This window comes from Xiphophorus hellerii, chromosome 1 (assembly GCF_003331165.1).
Source record: "Xiphophorus hellerii strain 12219 chromosome 1, Xiphophorus_hellerii-4.1, whole genome shotgun sequence".
Classification (NCBI taxonomy): Eukaryota; Metazoa; Chordata; class Actinopteri; order Cyprinodontiformes; family Poeciliidae; genus Xiphophorus; species Xiphophorus hellerii.
This window is the reverse complement of record NC_045672.1, coordinates 30,246,466-30,272,019: the sequence shown is the minus strand read 5'-3', so window position 1 is coordinate 30,272,019 and position 25,554 is coordinate 30,246,466. Positions and strand designations below refer to the sequence as shown.

The 25,554-nt window shown below is 38.6% G+C and overlaps 1 protein-coding gene across 1 annotated transcript in view; it reads left to right on the top strand.

Moving 5' to 3' along the window:
* The window catches only part of xkr7b (XK, Kell blood group complex subunit-related family, member 7b), a 60,383-nt gene extending 36,370 nt beyond the window's left edge, over positions 1-24,013 (top strand). Inside the window, exons 2-4 of the mRNA XM_032559907.1 lie at positions 11,702-11,901; positions 17,144-17,363; positions 17,520-24,013. Coding sequence (XP_032415798.1) covers positions 11,702-11,901; positions 17,144-17,363; positions 17,520-18,321 — 1,222 coding nt within the window. The 3' untranslated portion in view covers positions 18,322-24,013. The remainder of the gene's footprint in view (positions 1-11,701; positions 11,902-17,143; positions 17,364-17,519) is intronic.
* Positions 24,014-25,554: the final 1,541 nt, after the last annotated feature.

The window sequence follows — 25,554 nt, the reverse complement described above, 5'->3', positions numbered from 1 at the left end:
GCAGGAGAATTAGTTCCTGGTTTTTTTTTTGCCAAAGACAAAAGATAATCATCCATAAAGTGAAATCTGACGACCCTTCATTTTTGTTTACATTTAACCAAGAAGAAAGTTGCTTTCAGTGTCTACAGAGGTTTTTGTGTTGTTTCCTTCAGTGGTTCTTGGTGCAGCGCCTCTACAGGTCAGGAGGGGAACAGGTTTTGTTTGTTTCATACCGTGAAGTGTGAAAGTGAAAATGTAAGAAATGTTGCAATTTTAGTCCCAAATCGGACCAGACTAGAGTGTCTGTGTGTGTCTAGTCTGGTCCGATTTGGGACAGAGATTTCACTACTGTGACCAGACTGTCTTTACTGAATCAATCAGATTTCCGTGTTGATTTGTCACCTGCTAAATGTTTTTGCTGTTTTTTCCAAACATTTGGGGTTTGGGTGTGTTTCCTCAGGAGAGTTAAGCTATCTTTCATCTCAGCTTTTATAAATACTCTGCTGATTGGCCTGAGGGAGCAGCATATTAATCCTTCTAACTGCTAATTTCCATTTTATTGCCACTGAGCATCTTTTCTCACACTTCGTTCTCACTCTGTCTTCCTTGTAGTGTTGTAAAATCCACTTTGAGGGAGGCGCTGCATCAGCGGGCCCATATCCCCAATGTTTGCTCTTACCTGAACATGAACACACACGCCCACGCCCCCGCACACACACAAACACGCGTGAGCTGAATCCACAAAAACTGACAGGCTCACACACGGACGCATCGTTTCTTTCTCTGCAAATTTCCAACACTCGCTCTGTCGTTCAGATGCACGGCTTAAAATAACTCTTCCTCGCTCTCTGTCTCTCACACACAGACTCTCCTGGCACACACGCCTCAGTTGAATGGCTATGTGGGACAGCAGCTTGGGGATAGACAACTGATTCACTTTGAGTGGCGTGTGGATATTTATAGCGCCTGCGTGTGTGACAGTAGGTGATGAGTGCTGACTTCGTAATGGCGGTAAGAATAAAAAAAATAATAAAAATATTGCGGTGTGCAGCTCTGCCTGCCTCCGTGTTTCCCCGTGTGCGTTTTTACTTGTGACTTTGTGTCTCTGTGAATGAGACGGTGACAGGCAGGTGATCAGCAGTGAGCATGCTCAGTCATCTGTTGGTACCTGTGACGTCTCAGTCCGGCGTAACCATGGCAGCAATGTGCTGGAGAGACTATATTAGACTGACTGCGGCGGCATCGCTGACCTGCAAGATGCTCCACTAATAGCTGATTGTCCAAGTCGTGGGCACATCTCCTTCTGAAATGTATTATGTCATTATTGGCAATGTTTATGCGCACGGAAGCAATATTCCAGTTACGCTGTTTATTGAATTACAGTAAAAATATTCCATAATAGATTTTGCCACCCTTTAATGTCGTTCCAAATTTATTATCACAGCCAAATTCCTGGAAAAAAATCTCTTTCTGTCTCTTTTTGCAGCCAACTGACTGGATGCTTTGTTGTATTTGTGCTTTTTTTAATTCCAAGTAAACTCACAATCTGTTTAGGAGCATCGTGCAATGACCTGTGACCTGGAACAATATGACCTCAGTTAGTTTTGAATCAGTCGCTCTGTTCTGAGTTAAAGCGAAAATGATGTCAAATGTTTGTGCTTGTGTGTACGGCAAAATTTTTAGATATCAATAAATGTTTCCAAGGGTCATCAAAGGTCAACCAGACTTCCAAATTTATAAAATCAAACAAATTTGGTGTCAATAAACTCCACTACAAAAAAAAAAAAAACTTTGATATGTGGTAGCTTATTTTTTACATCTTAAAAGCATAATAACACAAGCAAAACATTTTGCTGCCCAAGTGTAGCACAGTTGATTGACACCATATTTTGTTTCATTTTGTAAATGTGGACTGGCTGCTTGACCTTTGATGACCTCTGGAAACATTTATTAATATCTTTAAAATGATAGCAGCACAAAGAAAACAAATTTGCTGCAGAAACCAGGACAGACATTTGGCACCAAACCCCCACAGCAGAGCCTGTCGGGAACGAGAAGAATTGGCAGTTTTCCTGTAACGTTTGGTTGTTTCTCCTCCATTTGCACAGCTGCTACTGGAATCTGCTGGATAATAGTAATGAACAAAGTAATTCTCAGTGATTTTACTTGACAGCATTAGCCAGGTTTAGCTTAGGGCAAAAATGTGCAATAATACTTATTGTTTGCATGTTGGTTTAACTTGGATTTGTTGCAGATCTGTAACCTGAAGTTAAAGCAGAGAAGTGAAGATGTGACAGATTCTACTTGGTTCTTATAGACCCAACAACCCTTTAGTGTTTGTCAAAACCCCAGCAGCGCACTGTTTTAGCACATTCCTGAAAAATCAGAAAGCAGGCAAATAGAAAACATGTTTTCTGCTGGACACTGATGAAAACATCACAGCCTCTCTGTACGTCGCCTTCGGCTAGCAATCTTTGTCTAAACCAATCAAAATGTAATCATTTCATTTATGTGCTGGTTTATTTGTTGCTGGTCGATTCATATTTGTGTTGTGGTGAAAAAATAAGCCACTAAATAAAAACATTTAGTGGCTCAAGTTTTCTCGCAGCAGAAACTGTAGAATAGATATTTTGTCAGTTTGATGGACCTGAGGATCGTCTAAGATTAAGAAATGAAAAAGAAAGCTGGAGTGAAAACAGAGAATTGTGTAAATGTTTCTGCATATCATTTCTGAATGTTCATCCTCACCTGTGAGAACAAGATGAGGAGCTCCAATTAGCACAGAGGAAGTCTGGTTTAACACCTGGGCTGAGAATTAAAGGCATGAAACAATCAGGGGGGTGAAAAATGGAAGAAAAAAACGATCAAAATAAATTAAGAGAAATTAGAATTTGACTTTCAGCATCAATATTTTCTTCTGCCTTTCTATTGTCACTGTGTCTGGATAATAAATATTTTTCTGTCTTCATCCACCCATCCGTCCTCCTCTCTGCTTCTCCCTTTCATTCTGATCGGTCCATAAACAGTGATTGATCAGCAGCAGCAGGAGCTCACTGATCATCACCTCCTCCGTCCCTCTTTCCTCTCTCCCTTCATTACCTTCTCTTCTCTCCTCCATTACCTTTTCTCCTCACCATCAATCTTCTCTCTGCTCCTCTCTCTCTGTCCCTCCTGCTCTTCTTCACCTCATCTTATGTTGCTTTATTACCTTTTTGTTGGTACTGATGTTTTTTTTTCTTTCCATACCTTGAAATTACCTCTTTTCCCTTTTGTGTTCCTGGTTTCTGCTTTCTTCTTATTGCTTTTGTTCAGTGTTTTTTCAGGAAACTCAACTTGAAAGTGTTCTTTGTTTAAATGCTTTGCAAAAGTATTAATAACCCAGTCCGCATTTTGTCAAGCAACAACCACAAACATCACTGAATGTTTCTGTTCTGTATGCGGTAATACTTTTGTAAAACTGCTTTTCACTGCAATTACAGCTGGAAACATATGAATACCTACAACAGAGCCATACTGAGAAACAATTATTAGAACAAAGTTATCAAATTACCATTATAAAGTATTAATATTATGAGAATAAAGTTTTACAATAAAATTGAAAAAATCTGAGAATAAGCGGATATTTTGAGAATAAAGTCATAATATTATACAAAAAAATGTACAACACTATTCTAAATAATACGAATAAAGTCATATTTTGGTACTAAAATCATAGTAATACAAGACTAAAGAAATGCAATTACCAGTATAAAATTATAATATTAAAAGAATAAAGTCATACGAGAATAAAATACTGAGATGAAAGTTATATTGAGATGCAATTTTAGCCTGGAATAGCTTCATTAATAAGCTAACTGCTATTAGCACAACTTGAATACAACAATAGTTTTTCCAATGTGTCATCAGATCATATTTTGAAGCAGAAATTCGGCTCTAGTGGGCCGAGAGGAGCGGCTTCATCGTCCATCGCTGTTGTTGGCAGATTTTGCTCGTGCGTCAGATTTATGGTAGAAATAAGCAAATACCAAAGTTCTGGCTCAGGACTTTTGTAAGCATCAAAAAAAATATTCATTGTGTTAAAAATTGATAATGCATTAATTGATCAAAATAGTCCCAGTGCACTGTTTTCATCAATTAGGTGTCTCATGATCAGTGCAGAGACAGCAGCATTTCATTTTGGGGTACCACAGAAAAGGGGATGGAATATGGATGCATGCCATACTTTTCATATTTTATTTTTATAAACTTTCCTTCATTTCCAAAGTTTCGCTGTACTCTGAACTCTTTTACTTTCCCCTTTTCTGATTAATAATTTAACCGCCACACCTCACTTACTTTTCCTGATTCCCACATTCCTCTTTCACTTAATCCTTCACTTCCTGCTGCACATCCTCTGACTCTCCTCCTCCTCGTGCCTCCTGGAGGTCGTCACACAGCAGATCTTTTGCAGCTCCTGAGTGACGGATGCTGGAGCGAGAGGAGGAAGAGGAGGAAGAGGAGGAAGAGGAGGGAGGCGGAGCAGCGCAGAGATAAAAGATGGAGCATGGGCCCTGGAGTGAATTGATAAAAATCACCTGTTTCACACACACGCACACACACACTTCCCAATTAAACACTTCAGTGCTTGGAGTGATCGTATCTGATCTGCAGCTTGGCAGCAGCAATCAGCACTTTTCCTACACACACACACACAAACGCGCGCACACACACAAGCTAAATACATTCACATAAACTTAAGCGTTTTGTCATTTCATTTTCTTTGTTGGCACCACTTTTCTCCTCTTTCTCCTGTTCTTTGTCTCCCCATTTGTTCATTTTTTAGCTTCTCCTATTTTGGTCTTCATCTTATCCCAAGGCGCAATAAATGCATTTTTCCGTTTCCTTTTCAGCTCGTTTCTCCTCCTCCTCCTCTTCCTTCCAGTTTTTCCTCTGCTCTGTATCTCTTCCTCTGCCTTTTCTTCCTCTCCTCGCCCCGCACTCTCCTCACATAATCTCACATCCTCCTCTCTGCTTGCTGCGTTTTTCGCTGTGACAGTCTAAGTAGGTCGGCGGTGACAGCTGAGCTCCTTGCAGACTGAGAGAAGACGTTATTTCTGCTCTGTGTGGGTTTTTCCGAACATTCGTTCAACGGTTTGCGGCTCAATCCCGTTGCAGGTTTGGGAAGTAATGTGACCCTGTTGAACCAGGCATCAGATCTACCTCTGGGTCATGGTTTCTGGCTCCACATGCGTGTTAAATGTCTCTTTGAGCAAATCGAGTTTGTGTTCACTTCAGCTCACAAAGTGGGTTTCACTCAGATGTTCAAACTCAACCAAATCATCATAGTTGCTATTGAAGCTCAGGGAAACAGTGAATGATCATCTTCAGGACATAAAGTTCCTTCAAAGTGTTTACAATGAAAACCTGTGGGAGGGGAATATCTTCTAAATTGGCCTGTACTAAAAGAAATCTGAAGATGTTTGTGTACACAGCAAAAACACAAACTTTGTAAAATATTGTTTGTCTAGTTTCTAGTGTAAATATCTTAGCACACTTGAAATAAAACAAAACTAACTTCCAAGTAACTTTTGAACAAGATACTTGTTTTAAATCATTTCCTTAATATTGATGAAAAAGTTCTAGTTCTGCTGGCAGATTCTTCCAGTTCTTAAAATATTTTCTTCCATGTTATAAATGAAATAATCTGCCAATGGACCTGGCCATTTCTCATCAGCACACAGTTCAACTTTATTCAACTGAAAAAAGTTGAGAAAACTGCAGAGTAAATACAGCACTTGAAAATGTATCTGTTATGAAATGTTAATTTAGGGGAAGTGAAGTGTGCTAAATGTTTTTAAAATTAGCAAGAGCACTAAACATAAAAATTAGCCTTGCTATTAGCACATTAGCAGATTAATTTGTAGTTTCAGATTGCTGACTTCTACTTTTTTATTTTATTTTTTGTCATTAGAAATCATTTCAGTCATGAAAAATAGTTTCCAATTCTTGGATTCCTAATCAATAAATCCAGATTTGGATATTACTGTGCTATATTTTGTTGACTCTATGCGATGTATATCTCCATTGTTTTCAAAAGTAGCATATTTTTTTAAAGAGCTCACATCATCATATTTACAACTCTTCATGTTCTCGGTTTATTTATATTAATTTTCATGACCAATATCTTGGAAAATGCTAAAAACCAAAACAAGAAGAAAACAGGTCTAGTCAGCTGAATACATAGAGGAACTATGACGTTACACTAGAAACGCCATCGTTTCCTGCATTACACTATGGCAGTAGCAGTAACAGAGAAGTCTGCAGCTGTAGATGACAAATTATTCATTTTAAGCAATAGAAAGGACAATCATGTAATCAGATCATTTTTTAGATTATCTAAAGTCTAAATAAAATGACACAATGTGACGAAGATGCCAGCCCAGACAAATCTTCACTGACAGTAATTTGACAACGATGGCCAAAGTTTCTAAGGAATCAAAAATAAAATGAGACAGTGATATTCACAAGACTCACCTAAAATGTTGGCGAGATCATTCTTTAAACCATCTAAAACATGAGGAATCCGTAAACACTGACCTTCTTGTTTTCCATCTGGTTGTAAAATAAAACTTAGCAGCTTCACTTCAGTAGTTTTCTTCTTCTCTTCACTGTCAGCAATTCATCAAAATTCTCTGTTTATGCAAAATTCCCCAGAGTCCTCCAGTTGAGAGTTTAAATGGGAAGAACTGATCTGATTAATTTAGTTGATGCTTTTCTACTCACCTGCAGCCACTTGTCACTGCAGCTGTGTGCTGTTTGCTTTGAGTGTTTTCTTTTTCTAACTGCTGCCAAAATCCTGGCACAATGAGAGCAGTGTGAACGAACCAAAACAGAAAAAGAGCCGACAGCCGAGCAACAAGGTAGAACTTCTGAACGTCTGACGCCGCGCGGAGCTGTTGCTGCTTCGTGTCTTCGTTCTTCACAGATTTCCTGCCCTCACTGACCCTTTTCACACTATCCTTCAAAAACATAATGCAAGCTGTCACCGTAAAGCTGCTGTCGGGTTTACTAGAATAAAACTCGCTCATAGGCTTAACCTCTGCTCTGCTGCAAGAGTTTAACGCCGTAAAACAAGCTGCTCACACTGCAAAAACACGAAGGCTTATCAAATGGTTTTGTTAATTTTCTAGTGCAAATATCTTAGTACATTTGGAATAAGACAAAACTAACTAACCTTAGCATTCACGACTGGTTTTGCTAGCTGCAGCATAGCAGGCAGGATGTAAGGGGGGGGCATGAGCAGCACCACAAGGAGGGTGATTGACAGCGCTAAGACCCATCTCCTGGCTGTGATTGGAAGCACTGGGAGCTCGATTTGTTAACAGATTATGTCTCAGTTTCAATAAATATGTAAAAAAAAAAATATTTTTTTAGTTACATACTGCAGCTTCAAGTGAATAACTCCTTAATACTGATGAAAAAGTACTAGTACTAGTACTTATAACAAAACAGTTTTGCCATGTTTCATCAATATTAAAGACTAATGGCTTAAAACAAGCCCAATATTTTGCTGAAAAGTTACTTGTAAGTTAGCATAGTTACTGATGATGGTGCATAAACAGTTTTCCTGTACTGTTAAGAAGTTGTTTCTCCACCGTTAGCACATTTAGCAGCAAGTACATGAGATTGATTGGCAGCACTAAGACCCTCCTGCTGCCTCTGATTTGTTCTTCATACGGCAGTAACAGCTCAGGGAGGAGGTGGAGGAGATCGATCTTTTCACAGATTATCTGTCTCATGCAACATGGTGACAGTTTTGATAAATGTGTAAAAAACATAGAAAAGTTTCATATTTTATATCTTGCTAAAAAAGTTACTTGTAAGTTAGTTTTGTCTCATTTCAAGTGTACTAAGATATTTGCAGTGGAAACTAAACTAAAATACCTGAAAATATTTTGTGTTTTTGCAGTGCAGACGCACAGATTTATTTATGTAACTGAATCAAGTGCTGCTGCAGATTAACGTCTGACCAATATGGACAAGCCAATCATGTTTTATAAGAGCCATCTGAAGAAGGCGAGTGTGTGACCCCACACACACACACACACACACACACACACACACACAGAGGCAATAAACGTCACTGATTGCTGGTGAGGTAATGGGCAGGTTGAGAGTCTCTTCAGTCAAGTGATGACAGCGGACTGATCTGCAGGATTTATGGAAATCTGCTGGGAGTTAGTGAGCCAAGCTAATGAATCAGCTGGGTCAGAACCCGCTGTCCAGTTTTATGACCCAAAAGACGGACGAGGAGGGAAGGTCACAGGTCAGAGGTTCAGTCAATTCAGACCTTCTTTCATTGGCTCTTTTTTGGCAGATTGATAGTAACAGCCAGTAAGAGTTGAGTTATCAACTTTTTGTCCATCCATTTTAGAATCATGCAGGGATTATTGCACATCACCAAAGGTCATTGGATGACTGGTGGAGAGGTCACTAGTGTCTTTTAAGCACTTTATTTCAGTTATCACTTTATAAATCATAAATGAGTGTAAAAAGTTTTCTATCTAAGGAAACCTAGCAGATTGCATAGAGTCATTGAGACGGATTAATTCCCGAAGGAAGGAATCACAGTAAAACAGAAGACCAGAACAAATGTGGCTCCTATGGAGAGAAAAATAACTGAAAACAAAAAATTACAGCAAATAATGGAGAGTAGTAGAAGGAGAAAGTGAGCTAATTATGTCAAAAAATAAAAATAATGTTGTGACAGTTAAAGATTTAATTTCGATAATAGTAACTTTAACTTGTATATTTTGCTGTAAGAACATTTTACACGTATCAGCAAAGGTTTCTGGGACTTTTTGTTGAAAATGTAAGCTAGGAAGCGGCCATGTTAGGCAGGGAAGATGAAGTGGATGGAACCTGAACTATAGCTGGAGCTTTGTGGTTGGAGGGTGCTAAACATTTTATTTTGATTAAACATTTAGAGTATTTTGTTTCAGTCTTTTTCCACTTTACATCTTATATCTTCTGTTAAATTCAGATTAAACAATGGGGGTAAGTTGTCTTTTTCTTCACAAACTCATTTAAATCCAGTCCCATTTAACATCAAAATAATTTGAAGAAAAGTCAAAAGATAAGTAAACTTAAAATGAAGTGAAAGTGGTTTTAGTTCAGATGGTTTAATGGTTCTCCTCAGTCAGACGATTTGATTTGGTTGAAATATGTCTGGAAAGATATTCAATCTTTGGGTAAAAGTGCCTGCAAAATCATAACATCAATATATTTGGCTGAACTTTCTAGCAAAGATAACTTCTGATTTGTGCTATTAAACATTTAACATCAAATTGGACTGTGTGCCATTGAATCTAACATTTCTCTACAGATTTATCTGAATTAATTTGATATGTTCTGTATTTTTGGTCTATTTAGAAACTGAATTTATATGAATAAACATAATTTAGATAAATGCAATGGATGGTAAGCAGCAAAAGCTGAAAGCAGAGCCAGTTAAAGAGCTGAGTAGACGGCGGATCATGGCGACTGAATGGAGCAGAAAAGTGTCAACACTGCTTGGGCAGCAGATTATTTGCAGAGCTACAGATTCCCAGCTGCCTTGTTGGCCCTCCTGCTTGTCTGTCACTCCAAGTGTTTCTGTGTTTCTATGCATTTGCACATATGAACATGAGACGCTGTAAGTTTCAGTCAGTTGACCAAGTCTACGTGTGCCTCTGAGCATATCAGCCTGGTGCAGGATGGAGACTTTGTCACATTTTCAGCTGAGTGTAGATGACAGTATATGTATCTGTGGTGGAGCACAAACTGACCAGTTATTTTTACTCCTCCATTTAAAATCTGCTTGCAGATACAGAAGTGCAGGATGTTCCTGTCATCGCGTTTTCCAGCAGAGTTTTATCTCTCCTTTTCAACTCGTCTCTCCTCCTGCTTTACGCTTCTTTCCCCTCTCTGTCAGGCAGAGTTACATGTCATGATGATGGAGATGATCCAAACATATGCCTGCCTGCACATATTTTGGCCTGAATGCTTGTATCTGCCAATGTTTGTCATTTTTTAACCTGTCAGTATTAGCTTGATATGTCAAATTTGTATCTTCTTCACGTTTGTGTTTCTGCAGGACATTAGCAATGTTCTGTTTGTTTAGTCTTATGTCAGCTATGGCTTTTTTTTCTTTTGTTTTATTTTTATGCTGTCAGAAGGGTGGGTTAGTTAGTTATTCTAACACTAAAGCACTAATCATAAACACTAGATCTGCTGATGGTAAAACTCTACACCAACACGGTATTTAGCAGAAGCTAATGCTAACTTCAACTCAAATTGTATCTGCTCTTGAAAACCTACAAATCTCAGGCACCGATTTCATTTTGACATTATAATTTATATGTTTTATAAAGCCCTTAGATATTTAATTTATGTTTGTACATCAAGGATGTTCAAACGTTTTGCCAAAATTGAGTCAAAAGGAGTGAAAAAAAAACAACCTAAAATCAGGCAAATAAGAGTCCGATTTTTTGTTTGTTTTCTTCTTTTGAAATTGAAATTCTAGTTCCAAAAATTTGAAAGGGATTTAGTAATAAATATAATAATACGTTTCAATGTATTATAATAAAAAATACATTTCTACCAAAAAACCCAGACTTTTTCTAGTTAATAGCCAGATTTCTACTCTTTTTTTTTATCTACAATGGCCAAACTATGCCGCCATAAATTAGAAAAGCATCTAGTTTTCAGTTTATTTTGCAAAACAAAATTATTTTCAGTTTCAAAAACAGGATTTGGTCAACTTTTTTTGAAAACATTTACTGTATTTAGCCACGTTTCATAAATTGAATGAAAGCTGATTTGGGTGCATAATTTCAGTAAAAATCTCTTTTGTTAAAGGTTAATTATACAAAGACGAACACTTTGTGTTTTACATTTTCCATTGTAAGAAAATTACAAATTAAGATTCTGCATCAGCAACTACAGGCCATATTTGTATCATCTTTAAATTGCAGCTCAGGGCCGCACAAAATCAGTCCGAGGACTGGGCCACATTTTGGACACCCCTGTTTCTGCTGTCCATGTTTTATTTTATTCCTGTATTTCTAGAAAGCGTTGACTCTTCTCAGCAACACTTTGCAGCTTCGTAATGAACTGTGGTTTTGGAAAAGCTAAAGTTATCTACATTTACCTGATGGCACCCTTGAAGCAAGAATATCTGTTACAAAGTCACGGAAGAGGAAGAGAAGAGTATTGCTGCTAGGAGTAATCTGCAACCAGTCCTGATTTGTCTCATGAATAAAATTTGTCAACAAACTAGAAACAACTAGAAACATTTATTAATTAGTTTTATTTTGTAACCAGGTTGCTGTGTATTGCAGACTTCTGCCCAGGTCCCCCTGGAAAATGAGATCCAGATCTCAATGGGGTTTACCTGGTTAAATAAAGGAAATAAAAAAAAAAAAAATAAGAGTTACAACAGTGTCAAAGTTGTTGAAAATGTTAAGAAGTGTCAAAATCATCACCTAAAATATTTAATATCTTGGTTTCATCAATGCTAGAAAGAGTTTAATGTGTCATAAGAATTAAAAGGTGTGTTGCAAAATGACATCAGTTCTACTATAATTGTTTTTTTGTTGGAATATGTTGCATGTTTCCCTTTTTTGACTGACCAAACTGGATTTGGAAGGGTTGGCCAACCTTTTATTTCTAACCTTTTCAAACTTGTGTCTCTCGTCTTCAGGTATGTCCACGCCCTCTACCTGGGCGCCCAGAGCCGGTGGCACAGGAACGGGCCCCGCCGTCACTTCCACTGGAGGCTGATGTTCGAGAGCGCCGACATCACCATGCTGCGCCTGTTGGAGGCCTTCCTGAAGTCTGCGCCGCAGCTCGTCCTGCAGCTGAGCATCATGATTCACGGAAACGGCGTGCTGCCGCTCCAAGGTCAGAGAGACGCCACGTCTCCTTCACACTCAGTGTTTCATAGAAAGATTTTTTATTTAGAGGAAAGATTCTATAAATATCTAGTTTAGGAAACTCTGATTCAGTTTAAATCTGTCTTTTGACTTTTTTTTGCCCTGTATTGTTTCTCCAGGAATCCTATGTGGCTGCTTTTCACACCTGATTCCAGTCAAATGTTTAAATGCTCAGTATTTTATGCTGCCCATAATCTATTATCTATAATCTATAGCCTTTTAAGGAAGTTATATGACAGAGTAGCTATTTATAAGATAAAATATCAGAATGGTTTTTAAATAGTAGATATTAGTAAAAACAGTAAAAGGCCGGAGTTAAGTTGCCACCTCCAGAGGTCATACCACAGGCATTACCAAAGGTCATCAAAGGTCAACCAACACCTCAACATTTTTTAAAAATCAAGCAAATCTGGTGTCAATGAACACTGTTACAAGTATTTTAGCTGCACAAACCAACGCAAACTTTGCACAATTAATATATGTCCATTTTGTTTGATTTTGTTAATGATATCTGGGGACCTTTGGAAACTTTTCTTAAATCTTAGAAACTATAACGGCAAAAAGGTAAATGTACATCTAGGTGTAACAGCAACAAAGTGAAAGGCAATCGAGGCATGTAGGTTCACACAAAGATAAAAGTATAAAAATAAACAAGTTAACATATTATAAGGACTAAAACACACAAACATTAACTACTGTTTGAATAATGTTTGACCCTGGAATTGTTTCCCAAAATGCTTCGATCCATGTGAACACACAGGCTAAACTTGCAGATGCATGTAATCTCTTTTCCATGTGTAGGGTGAGGCATGGATGTCCATAAAACAGGTAGAAATAAAATATCTGTGTGTGTGAGTCCTGAAGGCAGATATCGGTGGGAGAGTCTATGCTTTATTCATGCCACTCTTACAAGAAGCAGATTGTTCTTTGATGAATAAAACAAAACAATGCTCCTTTCTCCAGCCTCACACACACACACCTGGCGGCAGCAGGTGTGTGTGTGTGAGGCTGCAGGACGAGCTGCGGCGCAGACTTCAGGAAGGCCTCCAACATTGTAGAGCACAATGTTTAACTGTGCACAATGTTTAACTGTGCTCTACAAAAACACACACAGACATGAATACACACGCACACACACGTGTGCCTGAAGAAGCATTAAAGACGAATACTTCATGTTTCCGTAAGACAGCAGAGTAGAGGGGCTATCTGTCAGTCTGCCCCAGGGCAGCTGTGGCTACAATGTAGCCTGCCACCGTCAGCATGTGAATCTCTATGTGAATGACTGAACGTAGTGTGAAGTGCTTTTTTAGTCCTCTGGGCTCGATAAAGTGTTGTACAAGTTCAAGCCTTTTACCGTTTCGATATCTGCAGTGTAAGGAAACATTTGTTCCAAGCAAATGTATGGCCACCCGGCCCGGTCCAGTTTCAAAGGTCAACCAACACCTCATTGGTCATTTTACATCACATTTCCTGTGGTGTTTACGGTCGTCAGGTTAGAACAGGTGGTGACTAGATTCTGCTCTGTTTCAGTTTTATTGGCCACATTAGGCAGCAGTTAGCTGAGCATTTTTTTATTTTGGACTATAGTGTTTTTTTAAACCTTACAAAACCTTTATCTTCCCCCAAATTCAGTTTTACAGGTAAGTTCTAAAGCGCTAATGTAATTGGCTGTTTTGTTAACTTTACGTTAAATAAAGTTCGCGTTGAAGATTTGGTTATCGACTGTTAAGAAATATTCAAGTAGTTAGGCATATTCATGCTCTTATTTTGAAGTGGCTGAATAGTCTGTAGCACTTCTGTTTCCTCTCCTCATATTCTCTCTCTTTTTTTCCTGATAATGTTATTTTGAACAAGAAACATGTATTAACAAGATAAAACACGTAGAGAATAATACTCAATCATAAATACAACATCTAGAGGTATTATAGGACATGTAAATTATATCAAAATTAAATTGGTGTTCGATGGTTGTAACCTTTCAATAACAAAAAAATGTAAGTTAGCATTTAGAGCTTTAGCATTACGGTCAATCCATGTGAACACACAGGCTGAACAATAAAAATAACTCATGCAGATGCATGTAATCTCTTTTCCATGTGAGTGGAAGCGTAGCGCTTCAGCGTTAGCTGAGCTAATGTTTATGATTAGGGTTTTAGCGTTAGCGCAAATAACTTTTGAGTTAGAGGTGTGCCTGTTTTCCACTTACAATCATAAATATTTGGAATAATGCAAAAACATTTAATCTAATTACATTAAAGATGTTAGTAAAAACAGAAAACTGTATCCTTTGTGAAGTGTTTAGTTTAAATCAGAGTATCTTAAATGGCAGAGATCTCCACACCCTGAAGATAAACCTTGTGCCCACTGACCATAGCAGCTTTGCATGGATAGTGACATGCCTGGCTGACAGTGGAGTAAATCAGCCCAGCTCTGTGTTTCTCCAGAAAAGGCAGTAAATGTGCTCTGACAGTCACTTGAAGCGCACTCGGGTCCCTCTGAGAACGTTACTGCATGCAGCTCCACTAAACACTCTCCTACTGTCTGTGGAGAAAGCCTGAAACAACCGCGGTCCCGCTGAAATGGAAGTTAGCATCACTGATTGTTGGGTCTGACCGTAACCAGGTCTGCAGTTCCTAGTGTTGCTATCAAAGAAGACACATTTATAATGTTCTCAATAGCATAATTTTAGCATAATGGGAAAAACAATAATGACAATAAAAAAATATGAAAATAAATGACACACTGTTACAGAAGAGAATTAAACAGCACAAATGGACAGCATGTACAAACCGAGAGTTGGATTTACTTGTGACACAAAAGCAGGATTTTGTCTGACATATCTAGAAATTAAACTGCAATATAAAATTCAGGATATTTTTGTCTTGTTTACATTTATTTTTCATTAAATTCCGAATTATTTTTCCATCTCTTGTGGATTTTATTTCCAGTTAAAAAATAAATCTAAATAAAAACATAGGTTAGCAAATAAAACCATGTGCAACATAAACAAGCAAAACACAGTAGTAAAATAGGATTGGCAAATAAATGCACTGGCAATCAGATGAATACATTAGTAAATAAAATTGTTAGTAGGTTAGTTAATGATTGGATTAGCAAATGAAAAATTTGGAAACAAACTGAGAAACAAGTTGAAACAAATAAGTTAATTATTGATTTAAAAAATATTTGTATTTGCAAAAAAAATAGTGCGGTACATCAATGGATTGGCAAATTTATAGTAAAGGAAAGTTGCACAAACACACATCTAGTTAATGGTTTTGAATAGAGAGGATCCTGCAAACTTGATCTGCAACACATTTATTAACAACATATTGATCCAACCTTTTTGTCAGGCAAATGGTTTGAACAGCAACAAAAACGTCATTTCAAGCTTTTAAAGTTTTAAGATGTTCTCATAAACTTATTTAACGAAAACATTTCTTATATTCGAGTAAAAACCTTCAGAGAAGTGACTGCCCAAAAAATACCCAGAAAAATTTTATTCAATTAGAGAAAATCATTTAAAGCAGCACTGATCAAAAATATCATTAAAATGCAAAGTTGAGGTGCTTCTGCTTTAATTCGTTGCCATCTCAGTGTGATCCGTGGCTAATTTCAGACAAGCTAACTTGATTAACACACATGAATGTTTAACTGTGCTCTGTGCAGCTCATGGTGGGCCACAAAGTTTAATTTGCAAGCTGGTGATTCTTCATCTCACTGCAAACTGTCATGATCCTCACTGTTCCTGTCAAGTCTCATGTTGCTCCACCGCTCTGCCCCTCCCACCTCTGCTGTCTACTGATTGCTGATTAATTTCACCTGTCCCACTGCCTATATTAACTCCTGCTTTGAACTTTCATGTCCATGTCTGTGATCATGTACTTGACCTGTTTTCTGCCTCCTAGCCTCCTGATAATCTGGTAGAATCTGTTCTGTTGGGGACCGAAGACGCAACATTTGTCACAGTTTCAGCTGGTGTGGTTGGCATTGTGTCAAACAAACCAAACCTTTTGTAAAATCTGTTCCCTCCTCCTCACCCATGGTGAAGCTACACCTAGAACCACTAAAAGAAACAACACAAACATCTCAGGAGAAGACGATGGACGCAACTTCCTGCTTTACAAAATCTAAACAGAAACTGAGTAGCATGAGATTTTAGCGGTTGCAGGATTTCTCTTTTGTCTTTGGCAAAAGACCTTGAACCATTTCTTCTGCTCCAGGTAAACTCACATTGGTTTGTTTTAGTTACCCAGAATGCCCTACACTATAGTCTGCTTCCTGCTTTTGGAGAGGTCTCCGGTTCACTTGGCATTCATATGCATTCGAACCGCACCAGAGTTCACTCAAAAAAAAAAAAAAAGGTTTTTAGACAGACCTGAATTTACTTTTTTGGTCCACTTCAGAGTTTGATTACGCATTCACACCTCTGCAAACGAACCAGACTATCAAACTAAGGTTTGATGGTATGTCCAATCTATACTCACCTTGCTACTGCAGTTTTCCCACTCCGTGACATGATCATCGTCCCCGATTTCCAGCATAATAGTTTTGCTCTCTCTGCGGTCCTCTGGGTGAAACAATCCCTGACAAAAAGACACTCCATTGTTCTTCTGCTACATAGCAAACTATTCAAACCTATCAAAGACCGAATGTAAGAAACGTATCGCTCTGGAAACCACCTGTGTCGGTTAACTTGTCAATTCCTGATTATTCAGTACTTCCTGTTTATGTTGCCCGTCACTCAATTAACTCTCCTTCGCAAAGCTACTCTGAAGACAGAATTGCTGTCAATCTTCCACATTCTGAAATTCATCTATAAAACTTGTTTAACCTTTCCTGGGTTGTGGTTGTTGTTTTTGGTCCAAATGATACTTTTTCCCTTACACAAGATGGTTAAGGTCCAACTGCCTGCACAAAATAAAACTGCTGTAAGAAGAAACACCAAGAGTCTATGATGGGCCTTTTAAAGAGCCATGGTGATAAGATGTTAAAACTTTAGAAATTTGGTAAACATAACTACACTTAAACAATCAAAAGGTGTTGGAAATACAAGGTTTTCACTGCATCCAGTTTCTTTCCTTCTCTGTCTTGACATCAGAGTAAATCTAAAAAGATCTTAAGAATTCAAAACATTAAATTGGTACTTTACTGTTTCCTACCTGTAGTCCTTTTTAGTTATTTTGTCCTCTCACTTCCTGTTTCACCAGGCCTCTCAGCTTCAGCATCACTGGTTTCACTGGCCTGGATGATTGCCTCCTACCAGAAGGTTCTCCGGGACTCTCGTGACGACAAGCTGCCCATGTCCTACAAGGCTGTGATCGCCCAGATGCTGTGGCACTTCTTCACCATCGGGGCGAGGACCGTGGCTTTTGCCCTTTTTGCCTCTGTCTTCCAGCTCTACTTTGGCATTTTCATCGTCAGCCATTGGTGTGTAATCTTTGATCAAACTCAAAATGTTTGCATTCAGACTAAGATTCTTCGTTTAAGATTATTAGTACTTATGATTGTGATTTGAAATAGTGAACATACATGTAAAAAAAAGTCTAATGATTACATGTAATTACCTCTGTTAATGTGTTTTAGGTGTGTGATGACCTTCTGGATTATCCAGGGTGAGACTGACTTCTGCATGTCTAAGTGGGAAGAAATCATCTACAACATGGTCGTGGGTATCATTTACATCTTTTGCTGGTTCAACGTCAAGGAAGGGCCCAGTCGCTTCCGTATGGCTCTGTATTACTCTGTGACTCTGGCTGAGAATGTGGCGCTGACCGCTGCCTGGTATACCTACCGTGGCCCCCAAACAAGTGACTCATCCGCCCTGGTAGTAGTGTGCCTGGTGGCCTGCAGCTTTGCCCTGGGAACCTTCTTCATGTTGGTCTACTACTGCTGGCTACACCCGGACGGGCCTGTTCTGGGCTCCCAGTGGGGAGGATGCGTAGATGAGGGTGTGGTAGGAACAGGGGGGATGGTGGGAGTTATTGACGCTTGCCTTACTCCATCGCAAGGGTCCCAAACGGATATGGTCATTACCAGTCCTCCACGGACTTTGCCCAGGACTAAAGATAAAGACTTGGGGGAGCCAGTTCCTGGGGAGCGGGACAAGGACAGCTGCCTGCCTGTCTTCCAGGTACGCCCCTCCCCTTCCTCTTCTCCTGCTCTGCTTCACAGGACCTCCTCCACATCCCGTGCACAAGAGGGTCCTGTGATCAGGATTGACCTCCCAAGAAAGCGATACCCAGCCTGGGATGCACACTTTATCGACCGCCGCCTCCGCAAGACCATCCTGCTTCTGGAGACCACCTCGGCCATAAGTCCACGGATACAGTACAGGAGCAGCCTGATGGGCAGCAAAGAGGTGTTAGAATATGAGACAACTGTTTAAGCTAACAGGGGCTGTTAAACTACAAAGTGCAGTCTGGGTCCAAGGCTCAGCCCGGAATCAGTCTTCAACCCAGGAATACCTGTGCTGGGAGTAGCATGAAAAGAAGACAGAATGTCGGGCGACTCTCATTGAGAAAAGAGGTTGTCAAACTGCGATTGTGAAATGTGAACCTCAATGTGGGACCAAAGCTGTTGAAGAACATATAGCAAGAATTACCTGTTGGAAGTTAATGGAGTATACTGAGCCAGGATTGCCTCATTTTCTAACACTTCAAACAAGAGGAATTTAATCTTACACCAGGGACCAGTAAGTGTTAGATTTAGTTTCAACCTGGACGGTGAGGACAACAAGTAAAAGGACACCAGAGAAATAAAGCTTGAGATAATTAAAAAAAAAAACTGTCTGCCACATGAACTGAAGCCTCAAGCCACAGAGACAGAACAGAAATGTATGACATGTTGAAGAAACAGATTGTCAGAGTGTCCATGGGACATGCAATCATTTTGGGTTTGGGCAAAATACATAAATCTACAGCCTATTGATTTGGCATTCACAGATGCTGAGTCATTGTCTACAACCAAATTCATCCCAGGTTTAGCCAAGATAAACACACACCTCTTACCAATCAGTCACTTCGGCTTGCTTCAGAGAATTACAATGACTTGCAAGAATACACACAGACGAGTCTGAGTCGATTTGTTGCAAGAGTTGCTTTGTTCTTTCCATCCAGTCATGTCCCCAAAAGGTTGCATGTGCCTCACAAATCTTTGGTAATTGTGCGCTTTAAACATTTTGTCAGAGGCGTCTAAAGGAAAAAGCTGCTCGAATTCCCCAGCAGGGCCTTGGCTTTCATCTGATGATGGATCGTAACTCAGTCTAAGTTCAGATGGTCCAAGAAACGTAAACGAAACGAAACTGCAATACAACTGATACCAATTCACCCATCCATTTGTGCCACAATTGCAGCCATAGCACAAGTCTCGCTGTTTACATCCTAGCCGCACTGTCGACTCCAAACCAACGGACTCACTTGGAAAGCTGAACGAGGATCTGATAAGTGGATGTAAGTGAGCAGCTTCTCAAACGGCCACCAACGTATGGCATGCTGTAAATCGCCAGAAACAGGTCTGTGATGTACAGTTGAATAAATGCAGATGTCCAATACTGTATAAGATGTTAAAATAAGCTGTAGTTAGGTGATGAATGCCTTTTGTGAGTAAGGAAGCTTCATTTACTCGTAAGAGTCTAAATGTTGTCCAAAGTGGTTCACTTTTTCTAAAAATCATATTATGTAGAATATGGAGGATAACACGGTCTACTTCAGTATACTATGAACTGGTTTTTATAGGTTTGATTTTGAGGGCAAAAATAATAAAAAGAAATATACCACTTGTTTAAAGTTAACCGTCAAGACAAAGAGTACAGATATGTTTTTGCAAACTAGGTAGATGCAATAGTTGATGTCTTTTGTAACAAAAAGGATATACCCACGTCTAAGTTCTTTTGTTGGGTTTGGTTTCTTTGGAGGACCATCATGTTTTAAGATAAAGATGGTTCTGCATTAACTATATAAACAACACTGGGTGCTTCGTGGATGTGGTCAGTGAATCAAGACGTAAAACAGAAGTGAGAAAGTTCCTAAAAGTGGCTCCAATAGTTTCAATTTTTTTTTAAAAGTCTTTTGGATGCAAGTCTTTATGGTCTCCTTTTTTGTGGTCCTTAATTCAGTTCAAATTAAGGCTTTACTGTCAGGTTTTAAAAATGTCGATATTCTGCCAAATTAGAGGATTTTAAACTACAAACCAACAGGTGATGCCCAGAGACTACATCCATTTGTTTTATAATCTGCAATTGGTTTTGCTTGGAGAACACATTCCTGTAAGTGCATAACTTTGGGCAGAAGTTTACTTTGCCACTATTAGGCATGGGCCGGTATGAGAAACTCACAACTTTGATTGAAAATACTTGATTTAATTGCTTTTATCGAAAATAAAAGCTCAGCAATTTTTCAGAAAGTTATATATTTATGATTCTGTTAAGAAAATGTTATTGTTCATTCTGCCCCTGGAACTATGGACCAGATCTTCAACCAGCAGTGTTGTTAAGTCATATGAGTTTGCTTGTCTGGTCCACATGCATCTGCAGAACGCCTATGAGGTATTTTGTGAGGGAGTATGAGTCGACTGGTATGCTTTGAAGGGCTATCTGGTTATTTTATACCAAAAACAATGCTGTGTCCACATGTTTAGCACAAAAAACATGCTTATTCCCAGTGCAGGATGGACTCCACTGTTTGACCGAAGTCAAAAATGCGTGCTTTAGATGTTTCCCAATCATGCACACCTGGAAGGAGACCCCAGTGCAGACTTAGAAGCACAAATAAGATTGGATATATTTCCAAACCACCAAATTTGTCCTTTTTGTAAGCAAGGAAAAAATATAGTATCCTTCTTTCAGTCAGCTCTGCAACAAGAAGAGGGAGAGGCAGCACTCCAGCTCATTCATACAGTTGGAGCAAACTTTCCTTATTCCAGTGAATTTTGTGGCAGCCCAGTAAAATGACTTTAAACTGTAGGAACTTTTTTTGTAGTCTGAAAACCCTGATATGCCTGGATACTGGTTACCGGCCTATGCCTGATCAATTTAGACTCCATACACTAAAGCAACAATCAACGGTGATCAGGCAGTTCAGGTCTGATCCTTTTGGATGTGGGCATTTTTTGGCAGTATGTCAGTCACTGAATAAACATTGGATGTTGCGCTTTCTTTTAATTTTGTGTATGAAAAAGAAGGGAGCAGTGAAGACAGAAGGAAAGTGATATTGATCCTCTTATCAATGCGTCTGTTCTCGTTTTTCATCTTGGACAATTCAAAACCCCAGGTGATGTGGATACATTGTTGAGTTTTTAACGGATCAACAACCAGCAGCGTTTTGATTTTTTTCATACTTTCATGAGACATTTTCTAAGTTAGTTTAACTGGAGGCTTGTTGACGATGAAGATGGATCCTCAACATATCACATTTGTCTTTCAGCTGATAACCAAAGTTAGCAAAAAGCTGGTTGGAAACAATTGGATTGCTAAAAGTATATGGACCTCCAGCTTTTGGTAACTAGGATGCAGCTTCAAAGGTCAAAGTTCAGCCACACTATCAACCACTAGGGTGTGGCTAAAGATTTTGCCTGGTCAGCAACAGCTTCACTTTCATCTTCATCAAACAATTTTTCCCCAACAGCCTCTTTGAACTTAGACTTAATCGTTTTCTGAAGCCGTTAGATGCGATTTCCGTCTTTAAGTTGGTCTGACTTGGTAAAAAAGTGGAGGTCTCTTTCTGTCACTCTGAGGAAAACTTGAAGCAATGTGGTGATTATATGTAAAGTGGTAACATTTACTCAAAGGTTGGTGTTTATTCTTATAAAAATACTATCCTTGTGCATGCCATCAGTTAAATGAGGTTTTTCAGCTTTGTTGCTGTAACATCAAGATGTTGAGGCTCAGTAAGAATGCAGACGATCTCAGTTTTTGAGGGAGCTCCCAATCCATAACGGTACCAATGAACACCATAATACAGCTATGAAGAGTCTCAATATATTAGAAGACAATAAGTTTGGAGGAGATTTCTGTTGCTGCCATATTGAGTGAGCAAAACCCATTGTTGCATACGAACTCTGAGAAATATCAAAAAAGACTCAAACGCCGGTACATTGTGACCCGAACAGCATCTTTTGTTCTTGCTTTATAATGTCCTCAGTCGTCATCCGTTGAGTGTTTTGCTGATGATGCATACACACTCCACTGTTTCCTGATGTGTTTGAAGAATGCTTCATTGAGTGTTCAGTGGAACATAAAGAAAACCCAGTCTGTATTATTAAAAGCCGGTAGGATAGAGGTGCTCTGACTCGTACATAATGCCCTCCACACTTACTGGCTCACTGGTAAAGATGTGTAAAGAAGTCTTAACTTTCCCGTTGAAGCTGCATAATTTCACTCCAGGTCTCTGCACTTAAAGTCTTCTCCTTTAATGTTTCAGAAGGTTGGATCGTGCAGAGAGAGGGATCTTTAACGGTTTTATGCAGACTTCAGCCCAAAGGGTTATTTACAGGGTTTGGATCCGGGGACTGAGAGCGAATAGAAAAGGATTTTAAGTCTTGAGAACCCTTATATTGATTTGCCTTCTGCATCAGTATCCAAGTGCTCAACATGCCACTCAATCTTGCAATATTCTAAGATATTTGGAGGAGAAACTGGCTCACAGCATTATAGGTCAATCGCCATAATTAACAATGAACACAGGAAGGTTTTCCACATATTAATTTCTCGTGTTACACCTGATATACCTGAACTGTTGCTGAAAAGCTCAAACTCATAATAGTTTATGTCCAAGTAAGGATGAACAAACTCCATATAATTATATTTGTGGTGGTGGGACTTTTTCCTGACAGTGTCTAATGGTGATAAAGAAGACTTGATGATCCTCTATGCCACTCTTTGGCACATTGGAGATGTACGTTTGTCCTTTATCACCCTCCTTATTGTGTGGGGACCAGAGAGACTTATCTAGACGTGTTTGTTGATGGGCAAGTTGTAAAACTTTTAGGTTGAGGGTATTTTTTTCTGGAAGCCATTTTCTTACTTGCCTGTTTTGTTTGTCATTAAAGCCTATAAGACACATTGGTCAACTTCAAAAGTATTATTTTAAAGAGATTTTAAGTGTGACCATTATGATATAGGAAATAACTTCTTTTTTTTTACTTTGGTTTTTATTTATCCTCTCACTTTGCTACGATAAAATATTTATCTTAAGACTTTTGACACATCTCTACCAAGAAGTCGGAAGGGCATCAACCATGGTCCAGATCATTCAGGAAGGCAAATAAAAGCAAACAGCAGCAGTTTGATGATGCAGACAGTGTCCTACCTGAACCCAGGGTCGTCAGTCCACTGGTGACATACACAGAGGTGCTAATGGTGCTGAAAACAATGACATTTTGTTACAAATGATCATGACCTGACAGGCTAATGTACGGCTGGTGCATACATAAACCACCCAGTCACAGGCCAAGGTACACTTTGCTTTCTCTGATCGGGTCATGCAGCAGTTTTTCTGTCGTTAAGCTAAGATAACAGTTGATAGTAATGTGCTGATTATATATTGACTTGAACAAGAACATGTTTAAATGTTATCGAGTCCAAAAGCTCGAATCATCTTTTGTTAATTAATGCAAGGAGTTTATGTTGATTTATTTTTGTATTTGTTTTATATCTATTTATCTATTGTTTACTCACTTGGTGGCCATGTCTTTGGTATGACTCTTTTATTAAGATGTAAAATATGAAAATAGTTTGTTTTTTTTACTCATTCTATATTTCTGTAAATATCAGAGTGATACTATTCTAGGATGTGCGTGTACAAGTATGTGTGCTTTGGTATGTAAGTATGTTGTGTATGTAAAGTATGTGTGTACTGTAAGGATGTGCTCTCAGTTTCCTCTTCTACTTTGTTTTTGATAATGCCGCTTAAACATCCTTTGAGTGAGCAAGCAGAAAAATAAACCTGTGGTGAAAATTATCTATGACGATGTTTAAAAAAAAAAAAGAAGAAAAACAAAGAACTCAACAAGCTGTGCTGATTACTGTAGGTGGGAAAAATACTGTAGTAAACATGGCTCAACGGCCATCAGAATAAACTCAACAGGCCTGTGTTTGTGTCTTCTTTGATGCATGACAGCCGGAATTATTTAACTTCTGCTTTTTTCACAAATTAAAGGTGTATTAAAGGTGTTATTTTTCTTTCTAAATACTGTATGAATCTTTTATTGTTTAGGAAAAATCTGCATAATTTTTGTGTTTGTGGAGAACTATAAGAAGTTCTTATAGTGCAGATCTCAGAAGAATCAACCATCACATGCATCAAAGTTGATGATAAAACCAAAAGTTCATTCTTCAGAGATTTGTTATAAATTTTTAGAAATGTATATGACCTGCTTGTTATTTCTGGTAAAAAACAAAAAAATAAATTCAACAAAAATTCACAGAGCGGAGTTTATCTATTAGAAGAAGTTAAGTAGTGCTAAAATATATAAATTGGTTCTTTATGGTGATATCTTTATGTTTCTGTGCAAACTGGGACATTTTTGTGTAAATTTGTTTTATTCTTCAAAATTTGCAACTAAGGTTTTCACGCTATCATCAGTAAAGACCCCAAAAATCTCCAAAAGCTGCTAAATATGAGGCGAAGTCATTGAGGTGGCAATAGTTCAACCCTTTTTACCTCAATTGGTAAAAAGATTGGTGAAAAACAAGAGCGCTCAAAAGATAAATGTCCTATCTCAGATTCTAGTTGCCTAGGTAACCAGATGATCATTAAGCTATTAGCTCACTAGATACTAGCGAGCGGTTGCCTTGACATTAGGTGCAGAAGGATGCTGAGGTAATTTATGTGAGACTCCTTTGGCTTCATCAGCAGAATTTCCCCTCTTTTCGTTTCCTCTACATTACAGCCCATAAGTTAACCTTCATCACAGTGCTGCCCTCTTTTGGCCAAACTTGTTTACTGAAATAACAGATTCATGGCTTCCATAAAGTCTGAATCTGAAGGAAGTTACGTCAAACTTCAACTGGACAACTATTCCAGATGCTGCAGCAACCGCTATTTATGAATGCTTTTGTATTATGTTGTAATAAGAGTAGAATAATTGTACCCTGTAGGGATTAAAAAATGCTGCAAACAGAAAGTTAGGCAGGTATTTCTGTAATCTGCATCATCTCCTGTTTGGCTGCAGGTAGCAAATTGTTTAAAAATGCATCACTTCACAATGTATTTGCGCAGCATTTTCACTGAAATAATGAGAGTGAGTGTTAAGAGCCTGAAATCATCCCAACAGACACAAGCTGTCAAACACGCAGTACCTGGTGCAGCTCTGTTTATTTTCTTCTTCTAAGTGTTTAACCCAAGGCAGCTGTTTGCACCCATAGTAGATGGTAAAACAAATTCTGCTCCTATTGCTACAGTCTTACATTACACTACAAACAGAAAAAGCAACTTTTATTTTTTAAATATTTGCTCTTGGAAAGGAAAATTTGTTTAATCAAAGCCACATATGCTGCAGTATGTAACTTTTATAAAAATATATTTTTTTCATATTTCTGTCAAGATGTTGTGACAGTATGATATGAGACAAAATATAGTCTGTGAAAAAACCGAGCTCCTCTGCCTTTTCCCAGTACTATCCA